We start from the raw sequence: 17,821 nt of genomic DNA on the forward strand, positions 1-17,821 counted from the left end.
ATTTGTTTCTGTTGGTCATAAGCCAATCGGGTGAGAGTATACACTCTAAAAGCTGTCAATTCAACTAAATATCTAGATAGTACAATTATGAACAAATTAGGTTTGAATAATAAAACAGAAAATGTTTTGGGGAAGGTGAAATCAAAGACTGTTTTATTGGTAGAACACCCAGAAGATACAAAAGGACTACTAAGGAGACTGCCTACACTACACACATCCTACAATATTTTGTTAGGGTCTACATAGGGGGAAATGATGTAAAATAAGAGAAATTAAAGCTTGCAAGGAAAGAATTAAGTCTTAATTTTTCCTGTGTACTATTTGTGTGGAACACAGAGAAATATTCAATGAACCCTCTGCCTGGCACTTGCTTTTGAATTGCACAGCAGACATGTAGGTGCAGATGTAATACGGGAGTTGGCTCATATAATGCTACACTATGTGATCAATAGTATCTGGACACCCCCAAAAACTTTTTTTTTTTTTTTCGTATTAGGTGAATTTTGCTGCCACCTACTGCCACATAGTTCATATCAGAAACCTCAGTAGTCATTAGACATCATGAGCGAGCAGAATAGGCTCCCCCGCGGAAATCGCAGACTTTGCACGTGGTCAGGTGATTGGTTGTCACTTGTGTCACGTTTGTACGCGAGATTTCCACACTCCTAAACATTCCTAGCCCCACTGTTTCTGATGCGATAGTGAAGTGGAAACATGAAGGGACAGCTGGTTGGTTGGTTGCTGCTGGGGAAGGGGACCAAACAGCGAGGTCATCAGTCCCATCGGGTTAGGGAAGGATGGAGAAGGAAGATGGCCATGCCCTTTCTAAGGAACCATCCTGGCATTTGCCTGAAGCGATTTAGGGAAATTACGGAAAACCTAAATCAGGATGACCGGACGTGGGATTGAACCGTCATCCTCCCGAATGCAAGTCCGTGAAGGGACACATACAGCACAAAAGCGTACAGGCCAACCTCATCTGTTGACTGACAGATATCAGTGACAGTAGAAAAGGGTTGCAATGTGTAATAGGCAGACATCTATCCAGACCATCACAAGGAATTCCAAACTGCATCAGGATCCACTGCAAGCACTATGACAGGTGGGAGATCAGAAAACTTTGATTTCATGGTCGAGCATCTGCTCATAAGCCATACATCCCGCCGATAAAAGCCAGACGACCCCTCAATTGGTGTAAGGAGTGTAAACATAGGACAACTGAACAGTGAAAAAACATTGTGCAGTGACAAAAAATGGTACACAATGTGGCGATCCAATGGCAGGGTATGGATATGGGGAATGCCAGCATGTGTTATGCCAACAGTAAAATTTGGAGGTGGTGGTGTTACAGTGTGGTCGTGTTTTTCATGGAGGGGGCTTGCACCCTTGTTGTATTGCATCGCACTATCACAGCAGAGGCCTAGATGGATGTTTTAAGCACCTTCTTGCTTCCCACTGTCGAAGAGCAATTCGGGGATGGTGATTGCATCTTTCAACGTGATCGAGCACCTGTCCATAACGCACGGCCTGTGGCAGAGTGGTTACACAACAATAACATCTCTGCAATGGACTAGCCTGCACAGAGTCCTGATCTGAATCCTAAAGAACACCTTTGGGATGATTTTGAATGGCACCGACTTCATGCCAGCTCTCACTAACTGACATTGATACCTCTCCTCGGTGCAGCACTCCATGAAGTGCTGTCTTTCCCAAGAAACCTTCCAGCACCTGACTGAACGTATGCCTGTGAGAGGGAAGCTGTCATCAAGGCTAAGGGTGGGCCAACACCATGTTGAATTCCACAACTACCGATGGAGGGCACCACGGACTTTTAAGTCATTTTCAGCCAGGTGTCCAGATACTTTTCATCACATAGTGTAACTTACAAGAATCTGAGCCTTAGGCATATATTTACCTGTATGTGGCAACTAAGTTGAGAAACTTATCTAAACTGATGACAAGCTTGGCTTCCCAAAAAGAAGCAATTGCTTTCCCAAACTCGAGGAAGAATTTTTATAAAAAGGCAGGGCAGTTTAAAAATAATAAACTTATGACTATTAAAATATGCTGTGGAAATTTCAGGGTTGTTTGGATTTGTCCTTGACAGCCAAAAGGAATCTACAACGAAATTTAATAAACCCATGAAAATATCATGTACACTATATTTCAGGATATCAAATTCTTTTTTCAATGAACAATATACACTTTTTTTTTCTTCCTCGCATTGATATATTTATTATATCGAAGTAGTGCTTTTTCCGTTAGTTGTTCCTGCACCATAACAAACATAAATGTTGAAAATATAACCCGACCAAGTACCATATGGTCCATCTGCTTTTCTAGACCATTCTGATTTTATAATTGTAGTTGTTTGAGAACAGCGCTTTCCTTTCGGTTATTACACCAGTCTAACTAATGATTAACGAATATGATGAAAAAGTCCCGATTCACAATCAAATATTGAATAAACATGTAAAGGCAATTACAGTAACAACCAATATTTTCATCTCTCAGTGTACACAACAAATGTTTCTAGTTTAATATTTACTCTCCAGGGCAAACAAATTGAAAGAAAGAATGTGCATGTCAGGCTCAGAAAGTCTATTTTAATTCGTCAGGTTACTAACCTGATTCATTCCCGCATTTGCAAAGAGGAGTGTTGGGTCATCAAGGGGAATTGTTGAGGATGAATGTACATACTGATGTCCCTTCTTTTCTATAAAAAATTTTAGAAAGGTTGTTCTTATTTCTTTCGCTGTTGGTGGCATCTCGGCGGTTAATCGCGACACTGAAAAATGAAGATGATTATTTATTTACAGCAGATTAGGCTCTCCTCTGACTGAAAAAAATCTTATTCGAACGAAACATTGGTATTAAAGAATAATGTAGCTTTCATGTCACTCAGTTTAGTTTCAACATATGGCACAACAAACAGTAAACATTGCTTGTAAATGAGAAATATATTTACAGCTTTAATATCACAGTAAATAAAATGTATATTGACACTAGGTGAACTGTGTAATGTCATTCAGATATACCTCCACGGAAAATGAGAGCGCAATTGGTATTATCACAAACGTCATATACACTGGCCTCACTTGCATCAGTTCCTACTTCCTTATACTTTCACCACATGTGTGGACTGTGGTGCAGCTTTCAGTTCCAGACTATAACAAAGATAAACCACATCACGTACTGAACCAAAGAGTTCCACCGCAAAGTATGGAGTTCGTGCAGTTGTCTGGACGCAGCGAATACAGTGACATCTATTGCAAGATATCTCGTTCCACGGTTCGCAGCTAACGATCGCGGTTAGTGATACGTCGGAAGTCTGTGACGGAGGTAGAGTTGTCGCGTTAGTGTTGTGATTAAGCTTGTCGAAGGTTGCCTTGGTTTGCCGTAATACACAAAACCCGCGTTTTTGTTAATTGTTAACAGTATTATTTACGTACGACGGTGAAGTGAAGGCATGTGTTTTGTGAACGTTGATTCTCTCCGGTCGGCGTTTGTTCTTTGTTATCCTGTAGTACTGCGGTGAAACTATCAAGCGTTGTTGGATTATACGTGTATGGTTTAATATCCAGCTAAACTTATATAAACATGAAGTTGGTAGACCACGTTGTTCGAAGTTTTAAGGTAGCGAAAGTATTCAGGGAGAATACAGATAAGATAAATAGCATTGACTTTTCGCCGAGTGGAGACACATTGATTTCCTGCAGCGAGGATGATCAAATTGTGATATACGATTGTGAAAAAGGGACACAGATGAGGACAGTCAACAGCAAGAAATATGGAGTTGATCTCATACATTTTACGCATGCAAAAAACACAGCAATTCACAGTTCCACAAAAGTGGATGATACTATACGATATTTATCCCTTCACGATAATAAGTATATTCGCTATTTCCCAGGACATACAAAGAAAGTTGTCTCACTCTGCATATCCCCTGTTGAAGACACTTTTCTCTCAGGTTCGCTGGACAAAACATTGCGGTTGTGGGATCTGAGGTCACCGAATTGCCAAGGGCTTATGCATCTGTCAGGAAGACCAGTTGCAGCATACGATCCTGAAGGACTTATCTTTGCAGCCGGGGTAAACTCAGAACATATTAAACTGTACGATTTGAGATCATTCGATAAAGGTCCTTTCATAACGTTTAAATTAAGCCAAGAAAGGGAGTGTGATTGGACTGGACTAAAATTTAGTCGTGATGGGAAAACTATTCTGATATCTACAAATGGGTCAATTATCCGACTGATTGATGCCTTCCACGGGACACCGTTGCAGACATTTACTGGCCATTTAAACAACAAGGGAATACCCATAGAAGCATCTTTCAGCCCAGACTCGCAGTTTGTCTTCAGTGGGTCGACGGATGGCAGAGTTCATGTGTGGAACGCAGATACTGGGTACAAAGTTTGTGTCCTCAATGCAGATCATCCAGCACCTGTCCAGTGCGTGCAGTTCAACCCCAAGTACATGATGCTTGCGTCTGCCTGCACAAATATGGCATTTTGGCTTCCAACTGCAGAAGAAAATGCTTGAATCTGTTGTGCACAGTGTCAGTCGAAGATAACGACGTATGTAGTGGGTGAGATTTGTTAAGATTGCCCGAATATTTTTGAGGAGAAGGCGTTTGTATGTATGTGGAACTATTTTTGACAGTAAGATGATGATACTTTTTCGTGACAAAGACTTGAAGTGTTTCATTCCAGGGTAATTTTGTGTTTGGATCGAGGAGAAACGTTCCTTGAGATTGTAATGTGTATAGAGTACGAAATTTTACATATTGCTTGATGTAATCGGTAATAGGTTATGTAATTTTAAATTTGGAAAGACTACAAGAAATCGTTTCATATACTTAATAGATGGTAAGGTGTACAGGCCAGTAGTTGTGTACATGTAGGAGACTGTTTTAATGACGACACACTACTTGCTTTGGTAAGCAGCACGGTTTATGGAATATCAATTTCTGTCCTCTGCTCATGAACATAGGGAAAGAGACGTGCTTTTTTGGTTGTAATAGTAAGTGGATTACCACATGTATATTGTGCTTCCATCCTATTTTGAAAGCCTCACATCTTTCAGAGTAGGCAGAAAGATTCCATATGAAAGATGTTAGTACAAGCTGATTTCGTAAATCAGCATACAGGACAAGACTATTTGCTAAAGTACATGTCCACAATGTGTTTGTGCCCAGTGCTGGCTGAAGGAGGAGTGTGTTGATGGATTATCTATGTTGTACAAATGCCCTCAAGCTGTTTTAAAGAGGAATGATATGATGTGCTGACTGCAAGAAATGTTGGAGGTGTGTGTGTGTGTGTGTGTGTGTGTGTGTGTGTGTGTGTGTGTGTGTCATACATTCTGCTCATTTTAAATGAACAGTGCTTCATAATACCACATACTGTTGATATTATATGTTCCACATTTTGGTGTAGTGCCTCTTAGTAGCTGTAACAGTTACCAACTAATGGACGTAGCATTTTTGTAAATTTTAATGGACAATTTTGCAACAGTTGTTAGACTAAGGAAGTTTCATGTTTGATGTATTGCTCTTAGTAATGCTAACAAATCAGCAGATACTAGAAATCAGTTAGCATTTCTGTAGCTTCAAATGGACACTGTTATAACTCTTGTTACCACAAAAAGTAGTGAAATTACAATACAGCCTAATGATCATTATAGATTATTTAAAATGCACATTTTCCATTACTCAAGTAATAGCTCACATCAAGCATGTAGGCCTACCTCCAGGGAAATAAACACTTCGGTAGTGAGTCTTATGTGACTTCTTCTTGACTAATCTCTGCATCTTAAGTGGATGAGGATACTAGCTACACAGAGCCATTGAGGCAGATGATCAGAGACACATTAATTAAAACTTCTGCTTCCATGTCAACTGTGGTAAAATGGTCTGTTCTTGATTTAGAGAGGAGCCTGAAACTCAATGAGTAAATCTAAATTAAAATGAATATTTTTGTATCTGAACTGTTCTTCCATTTTTGTTATATTGCTGTTGCTTCAGAAATTACAAATTTATTAGAAAAATCTTACTGTGTTGAAGAATAACAAAGTTTCTTTTCTTGCAGATTTGTGTTGTTGAATGTAGAACTTTCAATATTTTGTTGTTCTATTGTCAAATGTTTGAGTGCAATGTGAACATATATTGTTCTACATGTATATAAAGTGTACATATTACTGTCTTGCTGTGGAACTATTTATATGTAATTGTTAAAATGATTTGTGCCGGCTGTGGAGTGTGCACATTGCTGGAAAAATACATATACAACACACATGTGGTTTTCAAACAATGTGAAATAACAGAACTAGAAAAAAAAAATCTATTAGTGTGAAACAACAACCCCACAGTTGCATAACATGTGTAGGTCTGAATATATGGGGATTCTGTCTCTAATTTTGATGACACAGAATAGTACAGGCATCATTCTTGTGTACTCTATGTAGAAGATAGTACTACAATTTGAGTGTGTTTTAGAAAATTGGTTACCTGTGGTTCCTTGGAAATACCTCTATAATTGATATGTTCTCATTACCACAGTGTGAACATTCATTGTTTCAAATTACTTTCTGTTATCGAGATTTTCAGGCTTTTAAATTTTGTAAAGGTTTAAATCAAGTATGAGGTCTCACCCTCCTCCTCACCTCCACCTCCAACAGGGTTGGTTAGCTGTCTCTGTTTTGTGCCTCTTTCATTTTTTACTTTTTTTCTCAATTTCGTGTCAGACTGTTTTGAGCATGCCATACATGAATTGTAGATTTAGATGCCAGTGGACAGTGTGAATATTAATCTTAATTAATGCCTCAGAATTTTAGTATCCTCGAAATTGCATGTGGGTTTATAATTTCGCTTCATCAGACTCAGTGATGAAGAAATATGAAGAAGTCTGCAGGAACATGTTTTCTAGCACTCAAACGTACTTTTTTTCTATGTTCGTACTTTTCAAATAGTGTGTACATCCATTTTTATGAGTGATATAAAGAAAGCAAGCTTGGAGAGTGGCAGGTAGCTTGTGTCCTCTGTCATTTGTTTCAGTGGAAATTGCCTTAAAAGTTTGGAAAACTAAACCGGCTCCACAGTTACATGCACAGCTTGAGAAATAAAATTTTCTCCGTGTCGTTTGCATATCGGACAACTTCTGTGGAGCAACATTTAGGTTTGTTTAGGATCAATCCTTGCCAGTATTAACAGTTGAATGAACCAAAGAAACAGCTTTTGGGCCTAAAAAGTGTAAAATAATTACAGATCTAAATCTAAACCCAGTGACAAGGATATTTTCTGGCAATCATAGTAAACTTGAAGAGGATGAGAAATTATTTTTTAAAAATTAATTAATCAAATCTATCTCTTTCTCTGGTGTGTGTGTGTGTGTGTGTGTGTGTGTGTGTGTGTGTGTGTGTGTTTGTTTTTCTGACTATGTTTATTTGACCTTCTAGCTAGAAGTGCTAGGTAATTTTTTTGTAAAAAGATTCTGAATTGTTTATTTTCTTTATCCCTGTTGCTACTGTTTAGTTTTCTGTCAGTATTGAGAAGAATTAGTGAAGTAATTCTTGTTACAGAAGAAAGCACTGTTATCTTTTACATATGTGCATGAAAATCTGAGATTTTTAGCTGTGATGTGATAAAATATTTGCATTTATAGTGTATTCTAACTTACGGAAAATATGTGTGTTAGTATTAATATTAGTGTAATTTTATAGTTGTGTATTTGTGTAAAACTGCAAAATGATCCCTATGTTCCATGGCAGTTATTCATTCTCGTGAATATGACATTTAAGTAATGTGGTGCTTACATCCCAATATTTTTGTATCCACTATTCTATATGTGTGTGTTGTATAGATTTGCCACCTTATAAATGATATAATTGACAGAAATGATCTCATAAGTGTCATTTACACATTGTGGCTTGTAGATTATTTTTTCTTGTTTTCCTGTTTTGTCTGCAGTAGCATGCATTTTTTCTGTAATATAGCCTAGTTTGAGATGTTAGATTAGATATTTATTACTAGGAAATGTTTGTATTTGAATGTGTCCACTCATTCCTATTTGTTGTTTCTCATGCCGCTTTACAAAATTGTGTGTAAGGATACACAGAATTACCCTGGTTTATCATTGCCTGTAAAGCTTAGTACTCAACTGTACAAGAAATATATAGTTTTAGTTTCTCTTGTAGTGTAGCGTATAAGTAGCATCAGTGACATGATTCAGCAAGACTGCAGAATTATTTAAATATCTCGGTGGTCCCTAAATAACAGGTTTTGAGTAACATAATTATTTCCTGCATTGAACAATATGGAAATTAAGTAATTACACATCCATAATTTTACAGTTCTTACAGGTTCATAAATGTACATTACATGTCTCCTCAATATTAAATTTATGGCGCACATAGTATTTTATGTGGTAAATTTGTGTGCAGTGGGTGTGAAATGTTACGCACATAATGCTATTTTATTTAGTTTTTGAATTATCGTCACAAGTTGCTGATAGACACCTACAGTATTCTTTTGTGATACCAATCCTACTGATTGCATTGGATGTTTTAAGAAATAGGCATTTGAAATTTTCCTGTCACTTGACAGTGTGTATTGATGTGTATAATTTGTCTTATAAATTGTTTAATTATATATGTATATATATATGTGTATATTAAATTCATTTTATAAATACATATGTGATAAAATGTTTTTACATGTCACATGTAATAAAACTAATTTTGTCTACTTCATCCCTGTTTGTAATTAAGCCATTTTGGCAGAGTATTAATATTATTATTATTTTTTCTGATGATAAAGCTTGCTTTCCTTCCGTTGTTAAATGTGCCACAATTTGACAAACCTATTTGTGACACAACTTCCTCCAGTTTAAGCTTAGTATTCTTACTGGTTTCATGTAAATGAAGAGGTGACTGAGACATTTTAGTAATATCATGTGCTTTTGTATTACAGTGCCTCCTGTTAAGTCTGCACACCATTTCAAGCTAGGGTTAACCATGGTGACCAACTAGAAATGTTTTGTCTCAGTTTGTTGGTTTTTTATAATAATTTGTGTTATGAGAGGACGTGTTTGGTTATGCAAAAATGAATGACACTTTTATTTATCATTTGCTTAGAAAATGCTTGTAGTTCTTCCTAACCAACAAATAAAACAGTGTGTTGTTTATAATGATAAAGATTCTACCCTTGCATGCTTTGTTGGAGTTTTTAAAAATATGACCATCAGGAATTTTAATTAAAGAGTTGTCCATTTGAAAAAGACAAAATGTCCACTAACATGAGCTACCTTTGCCTTCTTTGTAAAGATAAAATCACCCTTAAAACCAGTGTTTTGTAATCACAGTAGGATACAGTTTCCACATTTTTATTTACATCACTGAACTAGGTGTAACAGTAACCAAATATCATAAAAATCATAAACAAAAAAAGATTCCACATTCTGGTAAAAACATTTTCAAGGATACGTATATAGAATAATGACTCACACTGAATTTTGTTAATGTCCATGGCAGCGGGTTATTATCATTGATCACTTCTCACCACCACAGAACCCAAAGTTGCTAATCTGTAATGGGTTGAGATATGTTGGACAAATCTCCCATCTTTCTACGTGTGCCCAAAATCAACTGTATCTTGCAAGGTTCTGAAAGACAGTTACAATTTTCTATGAATTTGGACAACTACAAGACCTGTTTTGAGGTACTAGTAACATACTAGAAACTGTACACAATATATATACTCAAAACAGAAATGACATTTTAATAGTCTTGTGCCTGTGACCAATATTTCTTGCACATGCAACATGTATACATAAAATGAGTAGCTTGATGGTCTCAGAATTTCTGTAATATAATATAAAAGAATGGAATTACAAATCTAGATGATGATTTTACTATGATTTAAATCACAAAAATCCAAGTGCTAATTGGCCTTATTATCTGTTGGCTTTGAATATCGGAGAAATATCACCTGACATTTTCAGTGTTATATTGTAAAATATGTTATTTTACTCCAACTTAAACGTCATGGCATCATCCACACATTTTAAAACACATCGCCTCGAATTTTCCAGCTCTGCTTTACATGTACATGACGACTTTATTTTTTCCACCCTACTGTCTACTTTAAACACTACTGCAGTGGTGTGCACTCAAGAAGGCAGCTCTGATGAGGTGTTCGGTGCAGAGGGAGAGTATGATATTTCGCTCTGTTGCCATTGTGCTCTCTTTCCCTTTTCCACACCACATCCTCCAGCCATTGTCTACTGTGGTAATTGGCAATGCTGTTTGTTTCTGACCTAGTAGAATTTATATGCTTGGAAAACAGTCTCTGTTTATTCTTAAAGTAATACCTGTACTTGGTTCACACCACACATAATGAACACCATAGTGCATAAATAACCTTGTCATACCTAAATTAACATGAAAATCGTCACTGAAGCGTACACTACGGGTTAACATGGCGGAACAATGCTGTTGGCTGCAGTTCAAATGTTAAACTACGAATCACCCCCATTTCTTAAATTCACACCACCATAACACGTGTTCCTTGTTTGTGATCACTTCAATAACCAAATATACGCTGATAAATGAGGATTTAAATTCATCAGAATGTTAAAGAGGTGACACTGTTTATTAACTGGATATATTTGGCCCTAAAACACGAACTAATCAAAATTTGGGCTGATAGGTAAACCATGCAATAAACTGAATCAGTGTGGACTTCAAAATTGTTTTGTTTGGGACATCTCAATTGCTTGTATAGTTTCATATCATGCTAAAGCTGGATCCCTTGTTACAAATGGCACTCTTATTACTTGAATATGTTTTCTTGCATGTTTATAGAAGTCTCTTGCACTTTTAGCAGTTATTGCCTCATCTTTCCTTTTTGTCATACAGGTCTTTTTGTTACCCTATCAGTCTAAAAAGTTTCAAGACTAGATTAATAAAAAAAAGATGGAGAAACATAGACGGTGGTTTTAATGCTTCAGGTATTCTATATAGTTCTCTCTCACTTGACTACAACACAGAGAACGTTCATAGAACAATGTAAACTGTCAGTAAATTCCTTCTGGATGTTCAGCACGCACACCACATTGACTTGAATGTTGATTATGTCATCAGAACGTTCACCCTTCATATGAATTTCTAGACTTTGTTGCTTTGTGGTAGGTTTTACTGAAAAATCAAGTCTTGTTGCTCGTGATGATTTTTTAACAGAATTGAATTGCCCACATTCTGCATTTCAGTGAAGTTAGGGAAGGTGTCCATTTACATTGTTTTTGTGTGCAGGACAAACATTGCACATACTTTCTTCTTAAAAACATTCTGGAGAACACCTTGAACACTTTATTTAAAAATGTGGCACCATTGATATTTGCGACACAACACTGTTACAATACTGCTGCGCAGTCTGAGGTGTCCTGTCACGACTCGCGCAACTCCCCCCCATCGGGAGGTTCGAGTCATCCATCGGGTGTGCCACTGTAGTTATCATGCTGACATTGCTTTACACCAGGAATAAAATCTGTCTTGGAACTTTTTGGATGGACCGTGTAATCATCATCATCATCCTTACCATAGGATGTAGCCCAGGAAGTTTGACTCAACATACAAGTTAACACATTTCTCTAGTAAATGTAACTCTGATGTATGTAATTGTCCAGTACATCCATCACTAGAAAAGCAAATAATGAAGACTGGAAATTTTTCCTTTAGAGGATCACGGATGCTGGTGTTAACAACTGTCTAGGCTGAAGACTTATACAAGACATTTCCTCCCAAATAGCATGTGACAGCTTTGTATTTCCATTAATCCAGGCACTACTCATAAAAGTTATTAGTTCATGATTTTGAAGGACAGTGGATTTAATTTTAGTATGTTACTCCAAAAATTTGTGGTATAACTTGGCATTTCCAAGATTTTTCCTTCTGTTTCTCAAACTGTTTAAAAAACAATGGACATTAAATAAAGACAACTGTTTTAGAATCTGATTCAGTAAATTCTCAATGGAGCCATGTACGTTCACTGTCCCCTGACTACAACAGATTTTGTTTCAGTACCATAATCACCAGTATTTTGTAAATTATTCACGTCATACTTATTACTGTGTATTGTTTTGCAATGTTCACCTTCAGTACTGTGCCACATCTTACCAGCTCTGTAGGTTTTCTGGAAAGTTTTCAGTTTAGCAACATTTCCAAAAAAGGTGAAATTTGTATATTGAGATAGTAAATGTTAGGCTGTCTGGGATGGAAGTATTTGAGGTGGGCAGAATTTAAAATATTTAATTGTGGATGTTTAGGTCAGGATTTTAATATCAAAATACCCATATGCTTCTGTAATTGTCATTGTCGTGTGATTTTTCAATGTCATTCTCTTCCCTTCATTTAACTAACTTTGTGCTTTTTCTTTCAGGGTATTTTCAACAGACATCACTCAAATAAAGCTTTCAGACTTTCCATTTTATTTCTTCAGATATCTCATTCCACACCCACTTGTTGGTTTTTTTATTTTATTTGATTATTTTAGTGCATATCTGATACATTATCTAAGAGTTTAGCAAGAACTGCTTTCTTTTAATTCGACTCTCCAGCAGAATTTAGTGGACTCATTTAACTACACTAGACAAGGATGGGGCACATTTGTAGAAATCAAATGATGATATCAGTTGATTAAGCAATCTTATGGTGTGTGTGTGTGTGTGTGTGTGTGTGTGTGTGTGTGTGTGTGTGTGTGTGTGTGTGTGGTCTCATTACATTTCTTTCTTAATTTCTCACTTTTTTCTGTGTCATTCATGTCGTGTTTTTAGATACTCCTGTATTTAAATATTCTTGCGTAAAGAACAGTTTCAATGATACCTGTAGCCAAATTAATCTTAAAAGTGTGAAAAACAGGGTTTGATGATAGGCTTTCCTTACTAAAATTACTTATAAAATATCTCACTTGTAACAAAATATACTTAGGTGGTAATAAATTTGGTTTTTCAGTGAATAATCCCTCCAAAACTACAATGCAGTATTCTACTGAAGAGGTTCTGGAAGAAAGTGATGACCCAAGAGCATATTTTGAGGTATTTCATGTTACAGATTTCATCAGATATAAAGATTACAACAAAAATACAATAAAACAAAGGAATTTACATAGTAGAAAGCGTTTTCCAAAATTACATAAGAACTGCTTGTTTCCAGAATTTGATGCATTCGAAAGCACCATAGATTATGTGATCAGACCAATATTTACAAAACTGAGGGATAGCACTTCAACTGTAGAAAAGAGTAATAATTTTAAATATATTTTTTTAAATTTCACGATGTTGTGCACACTTAATGTCAGTAACTTCCCTGTTCAATAAACTTGATTAAGTTAGTGCCACCTTTTTTTTAAAAAAAGAAATAATATTTTATTAAAAAGAAGTAAATATCATTCCTTTAAGCTACACTTTTTATTCTGGCTCATTTACAAGTGGAATGGCCCATGTAAAATAATAAGCTATAATTGTCTGGTTGAAGTCAACTGTTGTGATGCAGGCAAGGCTAATAATGCGGAAAAAATTATTGAAAATATGATGTTTGAAATGAAAGTTGATAATTGTGAAATGCATGTACAAGAAGAAGCAAGGTTACAAGTATTGCCAACATAAACTGTAAATATGATATGAATGTAGGGAGACATTTAACCCCTTTGCGGATGTGCCGATGGTCATAAAATGAGTGGGCACACAGCACTCTTTGTACTCTTGTAAAGAATACCTATCTTTGTGTGTTAAGGTATGCATATGAGCACAGTGCTGTAATTTTAATCCTATTTTAATTGAACTCTGATAAAATAAAACTTACACAATATGTGCTAAAGCACTGTTTAATTAAACAATAATCAAATAAACTTTCATTATATCACTCTATTGCCATGGATAGTTGTTATCACACAGTAATGACCCCCTCAAAGTATTAAACAGCACAGTTGCATCAGAAGTCAGTCAACCACTTAGTTGATTACTCATTATCTCATGGACAACTGCCTCATTGTGGGATTGTGCTGCTAGCTTGGTGTCATTTTCTCGCATGGACCGTACATTTTTTTCTTACCTAGCATTCTCCCACCCACTTCACCTGGTCCTTCTCCAACCATCATGCCACCTTCCTAGAAGTCAATCCCCTCCTTGCATATGGCTACAGCCACACCTTAGTCCCCATCAAACCCACCAATCACCACCAGTATCCACAATTTGACAGCTGCCACTCCTTCCATACCAAAAAATCACTCCCATACAGTCTGGCCACCTGTGACAAACACATCTACAGTGATGAGAACTCTCTTACCCAGTACGCTTGAAAGCCTCTCAAAGGCCTTCGCAGACCACTCAGATCCATTCCAAGAACGAACCACAAAGAAGTGCCCCCATTGTCACCCAATACCACCCAGGAATGGAGCAACTGAGCCATGTCCTTCATCAGATCATTTATTATTACCAGCAACATGCTCTGAAATGAGAGACATTCTACCCAGGATACTGCCATCCCCTCCAAAAATGGTGTTCCGCCACTCACCTAACCTCCATGTCATCTTGGTCCATCCCTATGCCACTCCCACCACCCAATCCCTTGCCACAGGGATCAGACCCTTGCAAAGACTCAGATGCAAGACCTTCCCTGTCCATTCACCCACCTCCTCATACTCCAGTCCTGTCACAGTCTTATCCTACCCCATCAGAGGCTGGACCACGTGTGAAAGCAGACATGTTATATACCAGCTACCAAGCAAGGTGGCGCAGTTATTAGTACACTGGACTCGCATTCGGGAGGACGACAGTTCAGTCCCACGTCCAGCCATCCTGATTTAGGTTGTTTGTGATTTCCCTAAATCGCTTCAGGCAAATGCTGGGGTGGTTCCTTTGACAGGACACAGCCAACTTCCTTCTCCATCCTTCCATAATCCAATAAGACCGATGACCTCGCTGTTTGGCGTCTTCCCCAAGATCAGTCCAATCCAATATACCAGATCTGCTGCAACCACAACACAGCATTTTACATTGGTATGTCAACCAAATAGCTGTCAACCAGAATGAGTGGCCACTGTGAAACTGTTGCCAGAAACGAAAACAAGGTGGACTGCCCAGTGGCACAACTTGCAGCGGAGCACAACATGGAAAATTTCAGTGGCTATTTCACAATCTGTGCCGTCTGGATCCTTCTCACCGCCACCAGGTTTTCTGAGCTGTGCAGATGGGAGCTCGCCTTACAGCTTATCCTTCGCTACCATAATATCTCTGGCTTAAACCCAAGGGTGGCTGTCCCCTCACCCAATAATGTGTGTGTGTGTGTGTGTGTTTCTCATTCTCCCACAGCTTGAGAAAGGAATTTCATTCCGAAAGCTAGCAAAGCAAAGCTCTGCTTTTGTATCTGTCAACGACGCAGCACTTCTGGCTTTCATTGAGTCATCTCTTTATTCCCAAATAATTCGTTAATTTGCTGTTTATTTTATATTACTGCTGCTCACTTGGACATATGACAGCACAGTTTATCACTGCGTTAACTGAAGCAATAACAGAAGATTAGATACGGCCTTGCCATTGTGAAACAACAATGGAAGGGTGCAGAACAATTTTATTTGGGTTTGCCACACTTTAAGCAAGGAACCCTTGAGGGTTAAGGAGAAAAGAATAGCATGCTGTACAGATATTAGAAAATTAAAAAAATTGCACCTTTGAAAGATCATAAGCCAAATGGTGCTTCGACAGTTGCAATGGGAAAATGTAGACTGGTAGGCAATGTTTCAAAAACATTTAGTTGACATATGACAAAAAACTCTTCACTGTGTCAGGAATGTATGAAGTGGTGGTTTGGGATTAAAACAGTGTGTTGAAACACTTGTTAATACAGTATTACCCATTAAGATGTGTTATGGATTTAAGCTGCCTTGGATGTTGGCACTTGTAGGGAATTTGGTGTGTGTTTTTATTTTTATTTGTTACATGTGTGTTACCTCCCAATGAGACTTTGTGTCAATTTGTATTGAGAGTCAGATGATTAACAACAGGCTCGTTCATAACAGAAATAATTTCCTTCATTTGCCTTTACAGCTGTGCTTTCTTTTCCGTATATTAAACGTAATCTAAATCATTAAAAGGTAGGATATCAGTTTCCTTATTTTCCAGTTTATATAATACTAGCTCAGAGGCCTTATCCTCAGTCAGTCCTAGAATTTATTGTTGCAGTGTTAATTAATTCCAAAAACTCAAATTGCACCTTGGTTTGGAATTTGTGTTACGCTTTATTTCCTCTGTAATTGGCTGGGGGAGGCAATGCAACTTAAGAGAAAGCAATAGCAAACTACCTTCAATAGCTCCTTGCCTAGTAAAGCACTGTGGTGGTGAAACCAATCTCTGGGTTCTCGATTGTTTTACCTTTTTTGTTACTTAATGGAGTACATAATCAAATGTTTTGGATTTCTAGGTTCTTGTGATTTTTCAGAATTTCTCCAAAGAGAATATTCATTGATATTGTAGAATGTACTGTTATCTTTCCAGAAATGAAATTGATATCTTGACATTGTATTTCATATTTGCTTGTTAGTAATTTACCAACAATTTTTGAAGAGACTGGTAAAGCATGACGCATTTTCATTCCTCACAAATTCCTGTAAGCCCTTCTTGGACAACACCTTCATTTTCATGTACTTTACAGTATGTAGAAAGAATCTTCCTTCAGAGGAGAGAGAGGTTTCTTCTGTAGGTAAAGATTCTGCAGTCACATTCAAAACTACTTTGACTACTTCCATTGGTTTGCTGTAATCCTGTTAAGTAATTTAACTTTAAATTAGTACTATTTTTCTACATCGTGTGTCGTAATTCTTTCAGATTTGCTGAAAAGTTTGCTTTCTTCCTAAGCGAAAGAGAGAGATGTATTTTAGTCTGTAGGTAAACATTTACAGCTGCTTCTGAAGGAGGGTTGAGTATTTCTGTCTGCAAGACATTCACTGAGGTGACTAAACTCCTGAGCTACCTCCTAATACCATGTTGGACCTCCTTTCACCCAACATAATGCAGCTACTCGATGTTGTATCAACTCAGTAAGGTGTTGGAAGTCTCCTGCAGAAGTATTGAGACTTGCAACCTCTGTGGCTGTCCATAATTGCAAAAGTACCGCCAGTGCAACATTTTGTCCCATAAGTGTTTGATGGGATTCATATTGGGAGATCTGGGTGGGCAAACAATTTGCTCAAATTGTCCAGAATGTTCTTCAAACCAGTCACGAACAGTTGTGGCCCAGCAACATGGTACATTGTCATCCATAAAAATTCCATCATTGTTTGGGAACATGAAGTCCATGAATGGCTGCAAATGGTCACCAAGTAGCCAAACATAACCAATTTCCATTCAATGATTGCTTCAGTTGGACCAGAGGACCCCGCCCATTCCATATAAACACAACTCACACCATTGCGGAGCTGCCACCAGCATGCACAGTGCTTTGTTGACAACTTGGGTCCATGGCTTCATGGTGTCTGCACCAAACTCGAACCCTACCGTCAGCTCTTACCTACTGAAACTGGAACTCATCTGACCTGGCCGTGGTTTTCAGTCATCTAGGGATCAACCAGCATGGTTACATGCCCAGGAGAGGCACTGCAGGCAATTTTGTGCTGTTAGGAAAGACGTGTGTTGGTCATCTGCTGCCATACCCCATTAATGGCAAATTTTGCTGCACTGTCATAACGGGTGTGTTCGCCGTACATCCCACATTGATTCTTGTGGTTGTTTCATGCAGTGTTGCTTGTCTGTTAGCAGTGACAATTCCATGC

General features: G+C 37.6%; 2 protein-coding genes across 2 annotated transcripts in view; one reads left to right on the top strand and one right to left on the bottom strand.

Annotated features, from left to right (window-relative positions):
* LOC126162075 (alanine--tRNA ligase, cytoplasmic) overlaps positions 1–3,181 on the bottom strand; it is a 183,895-nt gene extending 180,714 nt beyond the window's left edge. The window contains exons 1-2 of the mRNA XM_049918347.1: positions 3,039–3,181; positions 2,628–2,788 (exon numbers count right to left, since the gene is read on the bottom strand). Of these exons, the coding sequence (XP_049774304.1) occupies positions 2,628–2,768 (141 nt within the window). The 5' untranslated portion in view covers positions 2,769–2,788; positions 3,039–3,181. The remainder of the gene's footprint in view (positions 1–2,627; positions 2,789–3,038) is intronic.
* A 72-nt stretch (positions 3,182–3,253) lies between these two features.
* On the top strand, positions 3,254–8,273 carry LOC126162076 (WD repeat-containing protein 82). Its single transcript, XM_049918348.1, has one exon. It carries the CDS (start codon positions 3,601–3,603, stop codon positions 4,546–4,548), a length of 948 nt encoding a protein of 315 aa, XP_049774305.1. The 5' UTR covers positions 3,254–3,600; the 3' UTR covers positions 4,549–8,273.
* Positions 8,274–17,821: the final 9,548 nt, after the last annotated feature.

This window comes from Schistocerca cancellata, chromosome 2 (genome assembly GCF_023864275.1).
Source record: "Schistocerca cancellata isolate TAMUIC-IGC-003103 chromosome 2, iqSchCanc2.1, whole genome shotgun sequence".
Taxonomy (NCBI): domain Eukaryota; kingdom Metazoa; phylum Arthropoda; class Insecta; order Orthoptera; family Acrididae; genus Schistocerca; species Schistocerca cancellata.